The sequence below is a fragment of the Taeniopygia guttata genome, chromosome 1, assembly GCF_048771995.1.
Source record: "Taeniopygia guttata chromosome 1, bTaeGut7.mat, whole genome shotgun sequence".
Lineage (NCBI taxonomy): Eukaryota > Metazoa > Chordata > Aves > Passeriformes > Estrildidae > Taeniopygia > Taeniopygia guttata.
In genome coordinates this window covers 28260693-28280955 of record NC_133024.1, presented here as the reverse complement: position 1 = coordinate 28280955, position 20263 = coordinate 28260693, and the positions used below count along the sequence as shown (strand labels likewise).

The 20263-nt window shown below is 50.6% G+C and overlaps 2 protein-coding genes across 3 annotated transcripts; both read right to left on the bottom strand.

Moving 5' to 3' along the window:
- Positions 1 to 2373: 2373 nt before the first annotated feature.
- Positions 2374 to 5089, bottom strand: TPI1 (triosephosphate isomerase 1; the record flags this gene model as incomplete). Its single annotated transcript, NM_001245230.1, is given in 8 exon segments — positions 2374 to 2920; positions 2923 to 2942; positions 3216 to 3303; positions 3495 to 3580; positions 3688 to 3820; positions 3947 to 4031; positions 4107 to 4230; positions 4889 to 5089. Coding segments are annotated over 7 exon segments (648 nt in total). The 3' UTR covers positions 2374 to 2920.
- Positions 5090 to 5204: 115 nt separating this feature from the next.
- Positions 5205 to 20008, bottom strand: USP5 (ubiquitin specific peptidase 5). Of its 2 annotated transcripts, none has more exons than XM_030267252.4 (20): positions 19851 to 20008; positions 18300 to 18425; positions 17937 to 18003; positions 14980 to 15113; positions 14534 to 14679; positions 14060 to 14244; positions 13414 to 13508; positions 12710 to 12903; positions 12487 to 12558; positions 11196 to 11277; positions 10851 to 10976; positions 10259 to 10412; positions 9715 to 9889; positions 8297 to 8385; positions 7910 to 8101; positions 7228 to 7371; positions 6931 to 7076; positions 6693 to 6846; positions 5976 to 6060; positions 5205 to 5811 (listed from the first exon to the last, which is right to left on the bottom strand). In XM_030267252.4, exons 1-20 carry the CDS (start codon positions 19956 to 19958, stop codon positions 5718 to 5720), a joined length of 2568 nt encoding a protein of 855 aa, XP_030123112.1. In that variant the 5' UTR covers positions 19959 to 20008; the 3' UTR covers positions 5205 to 5717. The 2 variants fall into 2 exon arrangements, with proteins under 2 accessions (XP_030123112.1, XP_030123114.1); XM_030267254.4 differs by having other exon boundaries at positions 7979 to 8101.
- Positions 20009 to 20263: the final 255 nt, after the last annotated feature.

Here is a 20263-nt window from a genome sequence, read left to right as displayed (position 1 = left end):
ACATGAATCTTTAAACTAGAAAAATTTTGTTTAGATTATATCTATCCCAAACCTAATTATACTGACAATTAAGGAGGGTATGTGCTAAAAGCTGGCCTGCACACCCACACAGGAGCACAGGGCAGTGATGGCAGGAGGGGGAGCCCAAGCAGCACCCGCCAGGCTGCTTCCAGGCCCGTCCCAGGAGCCATCAGCCCAATAAAGGCTCACTTCGAGGGGCACAGGGGCACAATGGCTGGTGGGAACCCAAATTAAGGGCTCACAGAAAGGAACACCCTGTCCAGTGCCATCCCAGGGGAGCCTCAGCCCCAGAGCACCTTTAGGATTGGGGGCGTCGCTGTCTTCAAGGGTGTGGGACAGGACAAGATGCAGGGGAAGAGATTTGGGGATTGCACAGGACTCATCGGGGAGTGATTAGGGCAGGAGCCAGGGTGATCTAGGTCACCTAGAGAAACAAATACAGCACACAGGAATAAAAAGGGCCAGTCCTGTGTAAATGGTTTGTGATGATTTGTCCATGTCCTGCACCTGATCAGCACAGCCTCTCAGGTCTTCTCATTAAACTCCTTTTGCACTTTGCCCTGCGTGAGGAACTCATGGTCAGAGCACCACAGGGAGCTGCTGCTGGGGGCTGGAGAAGTTGGGATTGAGGGGCAGCTCCTGGGCACTGCCTGAAGCAGCTGCTGGAAGGAGACCCACTGCACACGTGTGGAAATTCTTCTGTAAATACACAGATGGACACAGACGCTCACTAGTGCACCTCTGTCCTGCTCAGCTGGAGCAGGGCGTGGGATGAGGCTGCCAGTGCTGTGTGGGAGTGCTGTGTGTGGATAGATCTGTGTGGCCAGCCATGGCCGTGTTTAAGTGCAATATATTCAAAGTCACAGAATATTCTGAGTTTAAAGGGATACCCACAAAGATGATTGAGTCCAACATGTGTGTGGTGCCTACTGGGAATACAGGCTCAGCCTGGCTATTGTTTGGGGCTGAGGATGCGGAGCCATCGCAGCCTCTCTCAGGCTGTCACATCTGGCACAGTGCATTTTTCTCCAACAGCAACCTGTTTAACATCCAACCACTACAGTTTGCTGTGAGGATCTGGCAGTATTTCCACTCCAGAGAGCTGCAGTCCTGCCAGGAAGCAGACAAAAAAAAAAGAGAAACAAGATCTGGCACTCCTGCTGATACAGAAATTATTTTCCATGAGTTTATTCCTCATTAAATGAATGTTTTCATGCCCCTGAATTCTCTCAAAGCAGTAAGATCAATGCCCAGCTCCCATCTGTTTTCTTCTATGTAGGTCACTCTCCTGGGCTCTTGTGCTGTGGGCAGGGCTGGGCAAGAACAGGAGCAGATAGCAGAGCTGCAGCGGGTGGTGGCCCAGCCCTGAGCAATTGTACCCAGTTCCTGCAGCCATAGGATCACTGTGTGCCGCTGCTGCATCACTGCTGCTCTGGTCTGCATGACCCAACAGCCCCAACCTACAGCCATGGCCCAGCAGCCTCTCAGAAACATGTGCTCTGGTTATAGAAAACAGTTTTCAGATTTTTTTTTTTCTGCCTTTGAATCATCCTCCTCCTTTCTACATCACTCCACAGACATACAGAGCTGGGAGCTGCCACCTTCTCGCTGCTGTCAGGCCCTTCCTTCTCAGACCACCTGATATCCTAGGAAGGAGATCCTTCCCATCCAGCTGGGCAGCAGGAGCCCCCCCAGCATCAGGGGCTTTTTTCTCCTTGCTCCTCAGATCTGGCCCCTTATCCCTCGAGTGATGCTAGCACTAGCAGCTGGAACACTGTCCATAGGCTCCCAAGGATGTACTGCCTCACAAATAAGCTCCTCCTTGTGGGGCACTTCTTTTTCATCACCCTCAGTACTACCAAAAAAACACCCAGCAGCTAGCTGGGAAGTAACATCAAGTCTTGCTTCCTCACCCACCAGCACATGGCTGAAAGCAAGCAGCAAGTACTGCCCCAACACAAGGCCTAAATAAAATCCTCCCTGCAGAGACTGAGCTGCTCCACTCTACGTTTAATGAGCAAAATCAATTACCAATCCTTACAGGCAAAGAGCATAGATGAGCACATTACTGAGCCTGCCAGGGAAGACTGGCTCACTGGTGGAACAGCCAGGTGCTCCAGCAGCTACTGGAATAGAGACATAGATATAACAGAATCACCACAGGCCCAAAGAAGAGCTGTTATATGACAGAAGCAAGATGAAGGTTGAACCCATGCAGTGCCTACTGGGGTAATAGTGGGCTCTCAGGGAAAAACCCACAAAACCCTCTCTGCAACCAGCCACCTCCAAAAGCAGTAAGTTCTCTATGCTGCTTGTCCCCGAGATGCTTCCAAATAAGATCCAGGACACACCTTTGCTTTTTCTGTTTCTCATTTATTGTTCAGTACGGGACACAGGTGAGGTAAGACATCTCACAAGGGTCTAAGCTGAGAGGTTCCTTGCTGATGGAGCTGAAGGATGCAAGAGACTATGGTTCCTTTTTCCTCCCCACAGCACCAGCAGTTCCCTGTCCCTGCAGGGCTGCAGGGAAAGGGAGAGATACTGGCCAGGTGGGCTGTGAGCTCTGAACAGGTCAACGGGAAACTGAGGATTCAGCTCAGAGTGGACACCGTCAAGACTCTGCCGAGACAGGCTCCTGCAGACAGGACTCTGACGTGGTGGGGGTGGTTAGCAGAACATCTAGAACAATGACTGTGGAGGGGGAAAGCCTCGAGGGAGGCCTCCGTACTGAGATGTGTGCAACAAAAGGTCCCTTCTTGCTTCCACTTCTTTACCACAAGGGACAGCTCCTCATGGGGTGCTTCAGTGTTTGGCATTGATAATATCCACAAACTCTGGCTTGAGAGAAGCTCCACCAACAAGGAAGCCATCCACATCATGCTGAGAGGCCAGCTCCTTACAGTTGCTGCCAGTGACAGAACCTAAGGAGGGAGCAGTGTTTTAAGGTCAGATGTGCCAGCTCTATGAAAATGGGGCCAGGGCAAAGGCAGGACTGGCAAGGTACCAGCCACCTCTTACAGACAGCAAGATTCTCCCATTTATCCAAGAAAGCTACCCAAACAAGCTAGAAGATGATTCTTCATGCCCTGAAAGTCAAGAGTTTCCTTGCCAGGGAGAGAATGATGTACAACTGCAGCAACAGGTAGAGAAACGAAGCACTTCCTGCCCTGGAAAGTCGCTCCAGACTCACTTACCTCCATAGATAATCCTAGTTGACTGAGCAACAGCATCAGACACGTGGCTTTTCAGCCACCCCCGCAGCTTCTCATGAACTTCCTGAGCCTGCAACACAACGCAGGAGTCACACTGAGGCCTGAGCCATTCTGCACACAGTTCCCTTCCAAAGACAAGGGAACAGATATTCTCTAAGTCACTGAGAATCTCCAAGAGATTCTCAGTAAGAATCTTCAGGAAGGTTTCCTGAGGGGGAAGGGTCAGTTGGTCATTTAATCAGCCACCTCCTTTGCTCATACCTGTTGGGGAGTTGCAGTTTTACCAGTTCCAATAGCCCAAACTGGCTCATAGGCAAGAACCACTTTACTCCAGTCCTTCACATTATCTAGGGAGGAGAGAAGGTAGAGGTAAGCACAATACCCCCATACTGGGAAGAGCAGAGCTGGAAAATGGCTAAAAAACCCCAAATCAACCATTTCTTTTTCCTCTTACCAGCAATTGCCTTGGTCTGTTCAAAAACCACTTTCTCTGTTATGCCAGCTTCTCTCTCATCCAGCTTCTCTCCAATACAGGCAATGACTCCAAGGCCCTCAGCCAGAGCATGAGCCACCTTCTGTCCAATCAACTGGGAATGGAAAAGAAACAAGGCAGACAATAAAACAGGTTGGGGGTATGTTTTAATTGCTCACTTTCCCAGTCTTTGCAGACCCATTGTAACTGGACCGTGTCTCCATTCTATGAGGCCACTCACCTCATCAGACTCTCCAAAAACATGCCTTCGCTCTGAGTGGCCTAGGATCACCCATGCAGCTCCAATATCCTTGATCATTGCTGGGCTGGGGAGAAAGGAGATGACTCACTCAAGGAAATTCACGTCCCAGAGGCATCCTAACTTTATTATCTGGGCTCACCTGATCTCTCCTGTGAAAGCTCCTTTTGGCACTTTATAACAATTCTGTGCTGCCACTCCAATCTTTGCATCGAGCTTCTGACGGGCAAAGTCTAGGTAGATGGCAGGGGCTCCACAAACCACCTCTGCAAGGCAAAGCAGCTTGTTACCCTTGTGACAGGAGAAGGGCAGAAACTGTACCCAGCCACTGATCCCAAATCCCAGCCCCAAGAAGTCATCCCTCGCTCCTGGGAAGGGACAGCCCGCCCTTCCTCACTGACATTTGGTGGCCCCTCTGCCACAGGGCAATCCCTGCTATCCGATGACACAACAGCAGGGAGGAAAGCCCTTTCCAGGGGGCTGGACAGCGACACCAGGCCAACGGCCAGGTCACAGAGGTCCCTTGGGAAGTGCCCAAATAAACGATCGCGTGAGAATCCCACCCTGCAGCCTGGCCTGGCCGAACCGGGCTCCGCCTGGGGGTATAACCGGGCACGGCGGCAGGGAAGGCGCAGCGCAGCGCGGTGCTCCGAGACCGGCGCTCGCAGGGTGCTGGGGCCAGGCCGAGGGGACGCCCGCGGCCCGCCCGCTCCGCCGGGGTCCCCGGGGGTCGGCCGCACGTGGCGGCCGGGCCCGCAGCAACCCGGATCCGGTTTCGCGGGTATATTTAGCGCCGCTGCCGCGGGGTTATATTTAGGCCCCGCCGCCCTCTGACATTTGGCGCTCCCCCGCCCGGGCCCGGGCCCGGTCCCCGGCTCCGCAGGGCCGTGTGGGACGTGCGCTACGTGCGGGCCGCGCCCTCACCGGTGTCGGCGGAGAGCTTGGCGCTATTCAGCGTGTGGATGAGCTCGCCCAGGCTCTTCTTGTCGCCGTTCATCTTCCAGTTGCCCCCCACGAAGAACTTCCTGGGCGCCATGGCGGGAAGGAGCGGGAGCGGGGCCGGCACCGGAGGAGACGCGAAGGTCAGCGGCGGCAGCGCGAGCGGAGACCGGCGCCCGTTTATAGCCCGGCGGCGGCGAGGCCCCGCCCCCGCGCGTGCCCCGCCCCAGCCCCGCCCCGCGGCCGAGCCCCGCCCCGCCCCGCCCGCGCGCTCCCGCAGCCAGGCGGGGTCAGACAGGAGCCAGGGGGGAATTTCGGCTTTTATTTTGTCCCTCGTGTATTTTGGCATGTCAAGGGCACACAAGGGAAAGCGCTGCCCGTGGCCCGCCTTGCTGCCCGCCCCACGCCCCCGCCCGGCAGGGCGGGCAGGAGGAACCCCCCCATTCACAAGCCACACGTACACACAAGCCCCCTCCTCTCCTCCAGGACAGCAAGGAGGTGGTATCATCCCACCAAGCAGCGAAGCACTAGGGCTGTGTGTCACGGGGGTGGGGACAGTGAGGACATTTCCTATAGAAACAGATATTCCCAACCCCCCAAACCCCCTTCACTCATGTCCACGGGGGCTCCAGCCCCCAGTCGATCAGTCAGTGAACTCTTGTATCCCTGTGTCTTCCACAGAGAGGCGGTGAAGGGACTGGGGAAAGGAGCAGAGAAGAGAAGGACCCTGCTCCCACCCTCACTGCCCCCACCCCTTTCCCCCCCTGACAGTTTCAGCCCAATTTCCCCCCACCACACACAGCAAGAGGATGTTCTAGCTGGGAATCCGCTGATAGAAGTAGATGTAGCCCAGGTCCTTGGGGGGTTTCTCAGAAGCACAGACTTTCTGGTCGTTGTAGATCACCCACCTGCAACAGGCATAAGTGCAGCTCAGGAATGCCATTCATGGTTAAGACACAACTCGATTGCACTCGCCTGCTCTCAGCCCCACCCCCCAAGACTTCTGAAGAAACAGGGCAGGCTGGGGATTTAAACCAGTACCTCAGTTCCCTTACACTGTGGAAATCCTTACCTGCCATCTTTCTTGATGTGACAAACATAATGTCCACACATAGTTGAAGTGCCCATGTGGCTGATGAAGGCAAACAGCTGATATTCTTGAAAGAAGGAGGGAAGAGATGATTGTCAGGGAAAGATGTCTTACACCCTAACATCCTGTGCAAGGCCCTCTCTAGAGAAGGATCCATGAAGGAAGCTCTGCTGCGTAATAATTTAGAAGTGGATCCCCATCAAGTGTGACTGTCAGTGGTCTTAAGGCCAAACACAGAGGGAAATGGGAGATGCTGACTTCCATTTAGGCTTCTCTCTTCCAATTTTTTATTTGGGCCATGGCTCCTGGATGGGTAAGGCAGGGATTTTGCCTCCCTATGGCACCCAGGAGCCAAGCACCACTGGCACAAATTCTGTGCACAAACCGGAACTACTTTTTTTCAGTGGGAACCAAAAGAGCAAAAAAAGCCTCCCAGAACCACTGGACAAAAGCAGCACAGCCCTTCCTTTCACTTCATGGCCCTTCCCCAACCTCTCTCTTATTGGCTTCCAGGTAACACTCATCCAGCCTGAAGGGTCTAGACTACTTTGCCGTTCCTTCCCTCTTCCTCCCTGCTTCCACCTCTATAACCAGACCAGCTCTGCAGTAGCTGCTGCTAAAACCTGCAGCATGGATCAGGAATGACAAAGCATGTTGAGTTTGCACCCAAAATCCACATTCCTATGGCTTGGAACTCACTTCCAGGCCCATCGCGCACTTTGGGACCCACAGGGACGGATTCAGAGATGGACTCAGCTGCCGAGCGCCCCTCTGAGATATCCATAGCAGCTTCTGCATCGAGGTCATCGATGTGACTAAAGATCCAATCCACAGCACGCTCCAGACTGTTGTTCTGGAAGGAAGAAGACGACAGTGAACTTGAGAATTCCTGTTCCTGAGAAAATCCTTGCACTCTGATGTCACCCATGCCTCTCACCGTGGCTCTAAGCGCTTTCATTGCCTGGTCCCGGGAGAAGCCCATGGAGACAATGGTGGCCACACTGTCTTCCGAAGGAGGGTCTGGGCAGGCAATAGTTGACCCTGGCCCACTGGATCCAGGGAGAACTAATGGGTTAGCAAAGTCTGCAGCAGGAAACAAAACAGCTCAGAGTAATCAGATCTCTCCAAGAGGGTACAGCCCAAGTCCAAACTACTTCAGTTTTCCACTGTGGTAGTGGGACACAAGAACAGCCCAGAAGCAGCAGTAAGCTTCACCATGCCCACGGCCTCATACCTGGATCATCCATATGTGACATGACCCAGTTCATGGCCGCCTCAACCCCACTATTCCCTGTGTAATACACGGCTTTGCGGCAGGCATCCATGGGAAAGCCCATTTCCACTAGCTGGATAATCACCGACTCATCCAGCATGGGTGCTGTGGGGAGACAGAAGTTAGAGCCACCCACTCCCACCCATCCCTGCTGGCTCCATTTTGTCTCATGTCACACAGCCTCCAAAGCCACCACTTCCTAGCTTTATTTCACACCACCTTCCATCTCTTGGCTTTTCTCAGCCAACTTTCTTCTTCAGAAGAGCAGTCTCACACACAGGCAAAGAACAAAATGATTCAACCCATGAACTCAGGAGCACTGGCTCTTCCCTAGGCTCTGAACCCGACCTCCCACTGTGGTTTGTAAAAATTAAATACCCCTACCAATTAAATCCTGTATAAATCCCAGCTCTGTCTCCTCTAAATGCACCAGACACACCACCCCATCTTGCACAGAACAGGAATCAACAAACTCCCTTGCATAACACCCTTGCATAACAGGCATGCAAGGGAGGCAGCTGGCAATCGCTGACAAAAGGACAGGGAAAGTCTGAGCAAGTGGGAAACTGCTAGCATGGGACACAAGGCAAGGAGAGCAAGGAAATGAATCAGGCATCAGGAAGAGAGGAGGAGAATCACTAACATGTCGGAGAGGAGAAGTGAGGGGAGCAGAAGGAGTCGTCGTCCTCGTTGCCATAGAACCCCAGGCTACCTTTGGGCTCATCTGGTGTCACCAGTGGGGGTGCGATGTCTGGCATTTCTTCCTCTCCTTCCTGCAGCCCCGTTCCCTGCAGTGCAGAGATATCCAGCTCCTCTGGCATTTCAATGGAAACATCTGCAAGATATGGTCTTGCTCAGCCTCCACGTAGAGGCAGAAACAAAGGACTCGGCTGGGAGATGTAGAAGGGTAAGTCCCTGGGGATGCCTGCAGCAACTTTTGGGACAGTCATTTTCCTCCTGGCAGCAGTGACCACAATATCCATATGTGACTCCCAGTACCTATATGCTCTGTACTTCTCATCCTCCTTACCGAGTTTTTTGGGCACCCAGTCCAGACCAAAGGTGAACTTCTTGATCTGGATGACCAGATAGTCTGGGAAAGAGGCGAACCGTGTTGTTCTGAAAGAGACACGTAATATTTTTAAATACCTGGTCAGCAAAGACTGAGGGTATCTAGCTGATCCAATAAATCAGTGAGCAGGACAGAGCCATGTCCTCAGCAAGTTGGGGGACACACCTGTCTGTGCAGCTCTTCTATACTGAGCTTAAAGCTCCTCAAACACAGAACTATTTCTAAGACAGAAGCCCTGATGAGATGGAATGCAAATCTTGGAGATGAGAAAAAATTGTACATATGCTCTACCTTCCAATCCTGTATTTTACAAACCTGGTCAGATTTTGTTTAATTAGAAGTCTAACCCTTAAGGAATGTAGTGGAAATAACGTCTTTTATTAGAGCAACAGAACATGCAGGAACTGGCAAGCTTTCAAGCATAAGAGCACTTTTTTGGATACGAAACAGAAGCAGTGAATTTTAAGTTAACCAAATACAACAAAACATTTTTTAGTTAGACAATATGAGGGGGAAAGTGTCTGGAAGCTATGAAACAGAGGGGAATGTTTCTGAAGGGAGAAGCACTTCTAAGTGACACAGATACTCATTACCAGGTGATAATTGCAACATGCTGTAGAACTAAATTAAGTGACAGTAAAGTGTTTGAATACAACTCAGTAAAAATTAAAACAAAATGTTACTTTTCAATGTGATATTTGTTTATAGTAGCTATTGCTTAATAATAGAGAATTTGTTTAATAATTTAATTAATCAATCTATTAATAATGGAGTATAGAAAAGCACTTCCAACTCTTTGATGACTTTCGTTGCAAAAGAACACTCAGCATCACAGCAGAAAGCTGCTTACATTTGTAATTTTGTCACTTCAACTTTGCACTGCTGCATGTGCTACAAGCAGTGAGAAAAATTAAATCTGTTTTTTAAACCTTGCTACTAGCATTTAAACTAGCATTCTTTCAAAGAACTCATGCATCTGTTACACTCAAGTGTTCTGCTCAAATCTTCACAGCTTAAAACTTGAAGAAATTTTAGAGATAGTGTAAGATCAGCGTCATCATACAGTCAGTGCAGATTTCAAAGCTAAATTTTAAATTTACAGTAACAACTACTAGTTTTCTGAAATATCTCTGTGTTTTCGTAGCCCCTCAGCAACTGAAATCTGATGGCTAGGACTTCACTAGCACTGCTGCTCTGCCTACTGAGGGTAACCACTCCAGCACTGATGGACTGATCCCCTCTCTGCTTCAATGTTCTATGGACCCAGGGTATGGGGGACTACAAAGCTTCAATAATGGCTCTTCCCCCAAGCCACTACAAGTCCCCACAGAAGCAGCTATGGCCAGTTCATCAGAGCTTAGCTGACACACACTTACTTGAGAGCCACAGACTTGGCCTGCAAGGCTGTGCTCCAGAAATCATCCACCTGCTCTGGAGCTCCATAGGCCTCTAGGCAGGAGCTGAAAGGCACCTTGGCTCGCACCAGCTCAGGCAGAGGCTGCTTCTCCTCCTCTGCCTGCCTCTTCTTCTCCTCATATTCCAGCAGTTCATCTAGAGAATAAAGCAGGGGAGTCAAGGACCACCTACAAAGCGACTGGTGTAAGCTACACCCAGAGGCAGAGCAGGCCTATAGATACACGCCATCAAGCACGGAGCACAGAGCACAGTTCTGCTACTGCAGTCACTCCTGGTTTGCTGCTGAATCACAGCCCAGCTTGTGGTGGCCGAGGGAGAGGCTCTAGAGGGACATCACCGTGTCACACCACCTTTGAAGAATCAGCCCGATCCCACAAAAGCAGGAGAAGGACCTGGCCTCAGAAGAGGCAAAGAAGTCCCTTTCTCATTTAAGGAGCCCTGTAAGAATAGTATAATATACAAACACAGGGCTTGCTATTGTTCTGGTGTAGGCACATTACTGACCTTTGTTGAGTGCAGCATCCATGGGCACAGGCAGCTGCATAATGTAGTCCACGCGCTGGGTGTATTTCACCTTTTCTGTGGCCAGGCACTTCAGCTTCTCCTCCACCAGAAAACGGAAGACCTCGTTAGGGTTCTCCGAGCTGCGGCAGTTCCTCTGAGGAAGGAGAAATTGAAGGACAGATGTAACAACAGAATGGCAGAAAAAACAACCTGCAGTAACAGTGATGTCACACAGCACATGGCTGAAGAGGATTCACTTCTGTACCCAGTACCCCCGAAAAGACAGCAAAGAGGAAACTAAAGCCAGCTTCTGTACTCCAGGAAACCATGGCATTCCTGCTCCTACAGAAGAAACTTTACACCTCCAGCTGTGCCACTCCCAAAAAAGACTTCTCCATGGAATCAGCTCTGAAAACATGGCCAAGCACCTCTCCTTCTCCACCCTGGCAGGTGCTAGATGGCCCATTTCCCTGTGTTCTTTCCCTCTCTCTGCTCCAACTGCCAGCTTCTCACCTCCACTCCTCACCCCTTGCTGTATGAAGAAAATCAAGCTGGACTTTTCCATGATTTGTCACATAGACTCAACCATTACCTCCACCATGTTGATGAAGTGCAGAAAGAATTCCTGGGCATCCTGCTGTCGGTTAGTGGAAAATTCTGGGTGCCCCTTTCCAATGAGGGACTTAAACATGCGTGGAGCAATGCCATTTTGCATACCCTGCAAAGAACAATGTGGAAGAGGAAGGTGGTCATAATTTGCCAAGCATGTGTCCTGGCAGGTAGCTCTCTATTCTTAGCCATGCTTTTCTGCAGGTGACAGGCCTTGCAACAAACCCCAGCATATGTCTTCAGAAAGGGTTCTTCCTCCATTGCCATGTAGCACACACAATACCTCATGCAATACATGCATCAAAAGGATGCCATACCCAAGCCTCACCTTCTGATCAGACTGTTGCTCCCCATCTGCAGAAGCTGGCCTCGAATACTCCCCAGAAAGCAGTCCATGGCCCAGTTTGGCTCTGGAATGACAAAGTCACTGTTAGCATCAATGTTTCTTCAATCTCACATGCTCCAGGAGCCACATCAGCCCATCCAGATTTAACACTGCCATGGGCTGTCAGTCTCATAGATAACAGCTTTCTCTGCTGCACCAGGCAAGATTATCTTATTGTGGTCTGCTCTCCGGCCCCTGGAGACATCACTGACTTCAAAGTTACCAGGGCTTTAGGGTGCCAATCTCAACCACTGCTTGCACACTGAATAGAACACGAAGGAACAGCTGGTGCTGAGCCACACGGCAGCTGTGCAGCAGCCAAGCTGAGCTGCAGCCTGACGGGGGAATGGAGCAGTGTCTGACTGCAGGAGACAACAGGGCACAGAGAAATTGTCTGCGCCAGAAATAGCACTGCTGTGAGCACACTGATCACGTTTTCCCACAGGAAAGATTGACTGCATCAGGCACTTAATGGACAACAGTATGTGTTCAGTGATTTACTCCTATGCTCAGACCCTTCTGCTATTCCATTTCACTCCAGTCCTTCCCCATCATTACTGCCATATTGCCATTTGTCTGGAACCAAACCTTACCAATTCCTCCCTTTGCCCAGGCAATCATCTTTCTTGCTGTCTCACCTTAATCCCCCCTCAGTGAACACCTCACTCCAGGCTGCCCAAATTTAGAATCCTCCTGTAATGAACTCCCTGTCCACAAATGCCACCTTCCATTCCTCCCCACCCAAACTTCCACATGCTTGTTTGAAAGCAGCTGCAGCACAGACATAACATAGGTAAAATGCAACTCCCTCCCAAATCTTGTGTTCCTTCTTCTGCATATTCTCCACACTGGAGGGAAGCCTCTTTAAGCATACATAAGTTATCAACTGAGAATAAAGCTGCCTAAACCTATGTATCCCTTTTATAAACTCCCTCCATTGAAGACAGCAAGCCCCTTTTAACTGTTATGCAGACAGAAGCTGTCTCCCAGAAAACCCCCCAGTTTAACACGCATAATACATTTCAGAGCCTCTCATGAACACAGGCTCTCCATCTAGGGCATTCAGCTGAACTTCCCTGGCTTAGATCCTTATTGATCACTGAGGATCAGTGTCTCTGGTGACAGGCAAAGAAAGAGAGGTGAGGCTTGAGGGAGAACCCTGGAGCAAAGCAGCACAGAGGGGGATGCATCCAGGCAGTCTCAGCCTTCCTTCTCTCACCAAAATTCTACGTACACTTGTGTGCTGAAATCCTGTGTGGGGTCTGAAGGTGCACTTTGGAATATCTTCTCCAGCTTGTCCACATACCTGTGGAGCAAAACAGAGCAATCTAAGGGATATGCAGCTTCACCTGGTAAAAATGCAGCTCTGAGGATGACTACTGCAACAGAAGCTCCCAGCTCTAGGGGACTTTGCACTGATCCCAGACTAATGGAAAGGAGTGATTAAGCTCACTTACTTTCTCTGGAAGTCTGGGATACTGAACAGCACCTGCATCACAGAATTGAGGTAGCAACTGTTGCCCAGGTTACGGATACCAGTGTACCCAGGCCCATAGAGGGGTTTGAGTTGAACGCCAGACTCCTGGATCAGCTCCCACTCGCCAATGCGCTGGTTCATGTCTATTTCCAGTTCTGTCATCGTCTTGTCTGTCTGCAGAGGGAAAGAACAGGAAAATGCTCAAAGAGGACTCAAGGCAACATCACAGGTATGGAAAGTACAACAATGCTGTAGAGAAACAGAGTAAAATCCATTCTGTTTTATTCTGTAAGTAGAGGAGGAAGAAACAAGAATTGTTTCCATATATATGAATAGCTGGGACAGAAAGAGGAGAAAAAATAAATATGGGAGAAAGCTGAACCATTCCCTAGAAAGAGGCATGGAAACCACACTAACAAATAAACCCCCAGTACCTGGGAGCCTCCCTGCCCACAGTACTGACACATAACCCCAGGGAAATAATCCTGAGGGACATGAAAGAAAGGCAAAAAAGGCAATTAAAGAAGAGGGGCAGACGAGACATGTCTCTGTGTGACCAAAAAAACCCAGGGTTTCTTGACAGGAATGGTTCTGCATAGCCACAGAAAGTTGGAATCCAGCAAAGACACCTCAAAGTGCTTCTCTCTCTCCCTGGGCCTACAGGGGACACCACTTCCTCCTCACCTTCTGCATCTTAAGCATGTCAATCCCAAAGTGTGCTAGGTGTTCTGCCAGGTTGGGATCCAACACCATGTCATCCTCATCATAGGAGTAGACATCTATGCAGGAAAACAGGAAAAAAAGTAACTTATAATGGCCCGTGATCTCAAATTCACAGCTGAATCAAGAAAGTGCTCGGAACTGGGAGTTTTGACAAACTGAGCTGTTGGGCTTTCTGCCCTTTCTCAGCAGAATAACATAACAGACAGAATACTGAGATTCCTCCTAAACATGTGACAAGACAACTTTGTCACCAATCAGGGTACAGAGGCACACTTATGCCAGGAGTAATGAAAGTGGGTTACTGTGCCATATACTCTCCACTCAGGATTTGAACACAGGGTTCTTTGATAAACACCCCAACACAGAAAATCAGATGGCAACCTGGATAACTACTCTGAAAGCTCCCAATTACAAGGGAGAGGCAGAGGAAGGCAAGGCTTTTTTATCAGCTCTCTCTTTGCCTCACACAAGAAGCAGGTCAGAGGGGGAAAGTTCACAATGGGATGATACTGCGTGTTCCAGGTCACAAGATGGCCAACACCACCCTGATACCTGCAAGAGATCTGCATCAGCCTGAGAGGTGCCTGGCCTCCCTAACCCTTCTCACCAGCCCCATCAGGAGTAATTGTTCCCAGTTTCACAGCCAGCGGGTAGCCGGTTTCTCGGTAGTGCTCGACCGCGTGGTTGTTGCCACCACTGCCATCGAAGTAGCGCCGACCACAGAGGATGGCTCCATCCGTCATGTTCAGCCACAGGTTCTCCTTCATGTCACACTTGCTGCACTTCCAGCCACTGTTGACAAGGAACAGAGAAAAAGAGATCAGAGGGAAAACCTCTGGGTTCTACCTCCCAAGCCCTCACCACTGCTGCCCACTGCAACATCCGCAGTATAAAGCGATCTCATTCCTCTTTTACTACAGAACACTGAGAATCCTGACATACCCTAGTTGCCACCTCCCCTGAATCTACTGTGACAAGCACACCTGGAGACTCACAAAAGAAGTCTCATCTGCTCCGCAGCCCAGCACAGAAGAAGGGCCTGTGACACAAGTGACACAGCAAGTTCTGGTACTCTGCTCACCACGGTGGGATGCGGACATCGTTCTGAAGCTGGTGCAGGGAAAAGGCGTGTTTGGAAACACGTCGAACCTCCCCATCCCAAGCCTGCACCTCCTGCTTCCGTGAGGCTGAATCTGCTGTCAGGATGGCCTCAATCGCACTGGCAATCTGGAATCAGGACAGCAGGAGAAAACATGAAGGGCTGGCCTACCACAGTAAGGGCACAAGAGGCTTCCAGTGCCACCACACTCCACATTTAGGCAAGTCGGTTGGGACTTTTGGGAGCCTCAGTCACACACAAGCCAGGACTCTGTAATATACAGCACTGTATAAGTGCAGAGCAATCCTGATGACTGCCAGCTGAGACTTCACAGCAGCTCTGCAGGATCCCTTTTACAGGGTAGTTTCCTTCTCTATAATGGTACATTTCCTCAACAACAGTAAACACAGCCCTCCACCCATACATACCCTGTCTTTCACCATGTCTGGTAGTCCCTCTAGCCCATCACGTGGAATATCCAAATGGTCCGGCAAAATTACTATTTTTACATCTTCGTCATATTCAAACTTTTCTTCTGTGATGTCAAATCCACCTTCTACACCTACAGGAAGAAAAAACATTGTAGTAACAGGTGAAACCAAAGAGCTTGAAAAGCTTCTTTCCCTACAGCATACATGAGATAAGGCACCACGACTAAGACAACGATCTAAATCAGTGATCCACATATTTCTTCCACTTCTGGATTCCAGAGCTTCTGCTGGTGCTGTGGACTTCACAGGAACAATTATAAGCCTAGTGACAATAGATTTTGTTTTCCCCAGCTCTTTTTACAGATGCTCAAAAACAATCTCCAGACTCTGGCTACAACTAGGAAGAAAGCCAAACCTCCTCTAGAGAGGCACTGGCCAGAAGAGAGCCAAGATAAAGCACTGGTGCTCAACCTTAACCAGAATACTCAAGACAATGAATGGAGATGTGCATGAAGAGATCATCTTGTAAGCCAGGGCAAAGGTCAGGTCTATCAGCATCTTTAAGAAGCCTGCCTCTCTTTCTTTCTTGCCTTTTCCAGAAAGGATAGTCTAGAGTCCTGCATTCAAGCAAGAAGAACCAGGAGCTCCTCTGGAACCAGAACACCCAGAATTGCAGAAAAAGTCTGAGCAAAGGTACAGTGACAGTAGTTTCTATGCACGCCTAGCTGTGCTTTCCAGAGGTTGTACCAGAAACTGGAGATCCATACGTAAAAGGTTATTTGCCAGTTGTAAAGAGTCATCATGGATGCTCACCAAAACATCTGCAGTTTCTGCAGATTTTCTCACCTACAGTTTTTGGACTATGTAGGTACTCAGAGGAAAAGCTTGGCCTTCTCTGTTCTGCAGGTATTCACATCCTACATCCCAAAAGGAAACAGGCAGAAGACACATGGCTTATTAGCAGCCTAAACCCCCTGTGTTTTTAAACTGAATTTCCTTTGTTTCTGGAAAAAAATGCATGCTGTGATTGCAATAATCTCTGCAACAAATATCTGAGCATCTGCAGCTGCAACAAATCTCTGAAGGGAATAAAAGCTTTTGCAGCTCAATGCTTCTGCCTCAAGAATCCTGTGTGCATCACAGTTCTGATAATCACTTCTGTAGTTCATTAAAACATCCTTGTCAAAAATATCCAGTCCCATGACATCTCCTGCAACTCCCTCTTAGATACCTACAATTTTTACACTATGCACAAACTGCTATGTATGAACACAAAGATTTTAGAAAACCAGCATCATGCAACAAGATACCTATATAATCCTCTTCTGTGCCTCTTCAGCACAGCCCAGAGATTTCCTGTCACTACTTCATAGAGTAAAGCAATATACAACCCCTGCAAGGCATTACACAAATCCTGAACTCTAAACAAACTAAACCAGACTGCTGAGGTCCCCTCAGGTGGTCATGTGAACCTTCTGAGGCTCCAGATGAGGAAGAGGGTCTATAGGCACCAGCTTGCCCTGAGGTACACTGCCTCCCTTTCCAGGGTGGTACCTAAGCACTACACACCACAAAAGTCCATCAACCAACATGCAGGCATAGGAGGCAAGCACTGTAGATCTTTTCTTGTTATTGAGAGGGGAAGTGAGGTACAGAGAGATCAAGGGCTACATTTTGTTTGCAAATCTTTCTAGTACTTTAAAAAAATCTCCTGTGTCAGGATTAGCTATACCACTAGAGTTGAGCTAAAACAAAGATATAAAAAAACAAACTTCTCCTGAACTTGAGACCATTGCCTCACAGGGCTAATACTTTATTTTATTCTCTCCTGCTCCATTCACACCACTAAGCTGTTATCACAGGCAGGTATTTGCCAACCCACTGACAACACTTGTTGCAGGACCTTTGTAGAATTCAGGATGCAGAAATAACTCATAATGCAGACTGGGCCCCATCTCTCCCAAAGCAGCATAATCATATATATACATAAAAGCACTGGCTATCTGAAGAAACAGACTCCAGCCTCAATTTTGCCAGAAGTGATCTATGGGGATCTATTCAGCTCACCAGCAAAACAGGGAGCAGCTGCCAGACTTGATAGTGGTATTTGTGTTCTGGCAGTAGACAAGTCACTGGGCGTCCTCACCAGGGAAAAAGTGAGCCAAAATCAAGACATTCACAGTCCAGATTCTGGATTTCCCTCTAGTGGTCAGCTTCCAGCAAGCCAAGAACCTGTTACTGCTACAAATGTTCCTGTCCCTTCCTTTATCTGTCTCCATAATGGCTCAGAAATTACCAGCTGAGACTGCTCCAAATAAGCAGCATCTCCATTGATGGCCACAGCAGCCCTTGCAGGCAGTGAAAGACAGTAATGGAACACTGGCCTTGTTCTTCCAAAAAAAGGAACATTAAAAATATTTTTTATGTTTTAATGTTCATATGTATTTCCTCCAGTATCAGCTTTTTAAGACCTAATGAACCAAAAATGTTAATGCAGCATTTCCCATTAATTTCTTCCCCATCTATATCAATAATGCTAGTTCAATATCAGAGGATTTTAAAAGAAAGTTTACCTCCCAGAACCTTCAAACTTACTTTTCTCAGACATATATTTTCTCAAACTTACTTCAGCCCCATGCTGGGCACATTGTGTTTAAGCAACAGTCCCAGTCTGGTGATCTCCACACTAACCTGAGCCAGGCACGTGGGATCACGGCAGAGGATAAAAAACATATTTATCCACGGAAAACAAGATGCAACTGTGGATATAGAACACAACTACCACCCTAAAGACTGTTCTACAGAAACTGCTCACCTGAGACACACTGGAAAACAGGAATTCTGAATTTGTCCAGGGATACTAGCCAAGAAGTGTAAAGCAAAAGAGACAAACCAAGCAGCTCCAGAGGACTGGCTGAACACAGGCACCATACAGCACACAGGTGCTTCCTTACCAATAGCCAAGCGTGTTGGTTTTTTCCTCGGGGGGTCCCCAGCACTGGAGTTGGTGTCTTCTTCCTTCTGTGGCATTGAGAAGAAATAGGGAAGTAAGAGTTAAGGGGACAGGCACACTGTGGCAAGCCTTAGGGATTGAAATCAAGCTACTCTGAAAAGAGAATGAAACCAGGCAGACATAACATGGGCAATCCATATGACAACTTAGCATAAGCAGAACTGGAGCACTGGTGTCCCTCAATTCATCAGGAAAAACAACAGCGGCATCTCAGAAGAGCAAACTGTATCTGATGGAATACACAGACACAGCCTGGCTCTCAGTTTCAGAACAAGCTGAAGCGCATGTATTTTCATTTTTTTACCGGTTTACGTGTTCTTTTGAGGTGCAGGTAGACCCGCTGGCCTGTTTTCTGATAGTGCTTTTCCACATACTGCTTCCCAAAGCCCAGGAACGTGTTCATGCAGATATACAAGCCGCCATCTGACTCCTGGAAGGAAGGAGGGACAAAACTGAAGGGAGGTGGTAAGGAATGGCATTCCAGCTGCTAGGATAGACATGACAGACTAGTCATTATTCCTTAAGTCATGGCAACAGCTCATTCCTACATAGTAGCCACAAGCAGAAAGAAATAGGATGGCAAGCCCCAGCCTGGCTGTCCCAGAAGAACAGGTACTCGCGTCATGATGATGTATTAAAAAAGCTATTTGCATGTTCATTTATGGCAGGATGCTACCAAATCAGGAAAGCCTGAGTTTTCACAAGAGTTTATCTTGTAAAAGGCCCCTAGTACGCACAGTTTACAAGTTCAGAGCATGGTACAATCATTACCAGCAAAACTGTGGCACCCTATCCAAACGCGTGACTCCCAGTGCCATAGGGAATGCTGCCAAGCTACAGTGTGAGGAAGGTTGACAGGCCACCGTTTACTTTTGCTGTTGTGTTCAAAAGCCTGTGAGCAGTTTGGAAACAGATACAGAATGTGCCCCCACCGTCCCATCAGCAGCTGGAAAACACCCACTCATTCAGCAGATACCCTTTTCAGATTGAAGGGGCAGGGAACCCAAATGCAGAGGCTGGAACGGAGTGGAACCACTAAGAAGCTTTCAGAAGCTGCTGGGACTGAGACGGAGTGAGCAGTGCAGGGTCAGGCATCACTGTGGAGCTCGGGGAGAGAAAGAGCCAGGATGCCATGTGCTGCTGCCTCGAAGGACCCGTATCTTCCCGCTGCAGCCCGTTTCTGCCGGGCTAGGGCTCGGCCCGGCCGGGCACCCGTGAGGAAGCTCAAGGGGCACCTCGCCCTCCCGCTGCCTCCGGTCCCCTCAGGCCGAGCAGGGGTAGCGCAGGAAGCGCAGGGATGTCAGCGGGGTGGAGATGGCTGGAGAAGGGACCACTGCCATCTTAATGACACAGCAGCGCCTCGCCCCCCGCCTGCCGGGCCACGCTGCGCGGCGAGGGCGGGGAGGTGGCTCGGACCCGGGCAGGGCGGGACCCCCGGCCCGCCCCTCCGCCGCCGGGGGCAGGCCTGGGACGCGCCCGACCCCCGCCCCCCGCTGGGGTACAAGTCCTGGCGGGCTCCCGCACGGGGATTCGGGCTGGGGGCGCTCCCTCTCCGGGGCTGCTGGCGGGCCGGGCTGCCGCTGATCGGGGCGAGAGCCCTGCCCACGCCCGCCCCGGCCCCAGAACTACAGCCCCCAGCGCGCAGCGGGCGGGCGGGGCGCGCCGCGGGGCACGCCGGGCACAGTAGTCCGCGAGGGCCCTACGCGCCGCCCGGGAGCGGCCGCCGCGGCCGCCGGGGAACTGCAAATCCCATGAGGCACCGCGCGGGCTGCGCCCCGGCTGGCGGCGGGGTGGGAGCCGGCCGCGGCGGGAGCAGCCCGGGACGGCGGACGGGCCGGCGGCGGGGCGCGCTTACCGGCGTGTCGAAGGAGAAGGCGCACTCGTCCTTGTGGACGCGGTCGCCGGCCTTGGGCACCCGGATGGACGGCAACACCGACAGCAGCGCCTCGCTCAGCTCCGCCATGACAGCGGCTCACCGCGGCACCGCCCACAGCCCCGCCCCGCCCAATCGCAGCCCAGCGCGGTCAGGCGGGTCCTAGCCAATCGGCAGCGAGGCTGGAGGCCGGACTCGCCGTGCCGACCCGCCGGCTCAACCAATAGCAATCGCCCTCCGGCCATCGCGGGAGGCGGTGCCGGGCTCCTCGACCAATAAGAGCGTAGCGAGGGGCGAGGGGGCGGGTCTGTCTAGGGAGATTGACACGGGGCGAGGCGGGACGTGACGGGCGGGGACCGCGGAGCGGACCGGCTGGCGGGGCGGGGCGGTGGGCG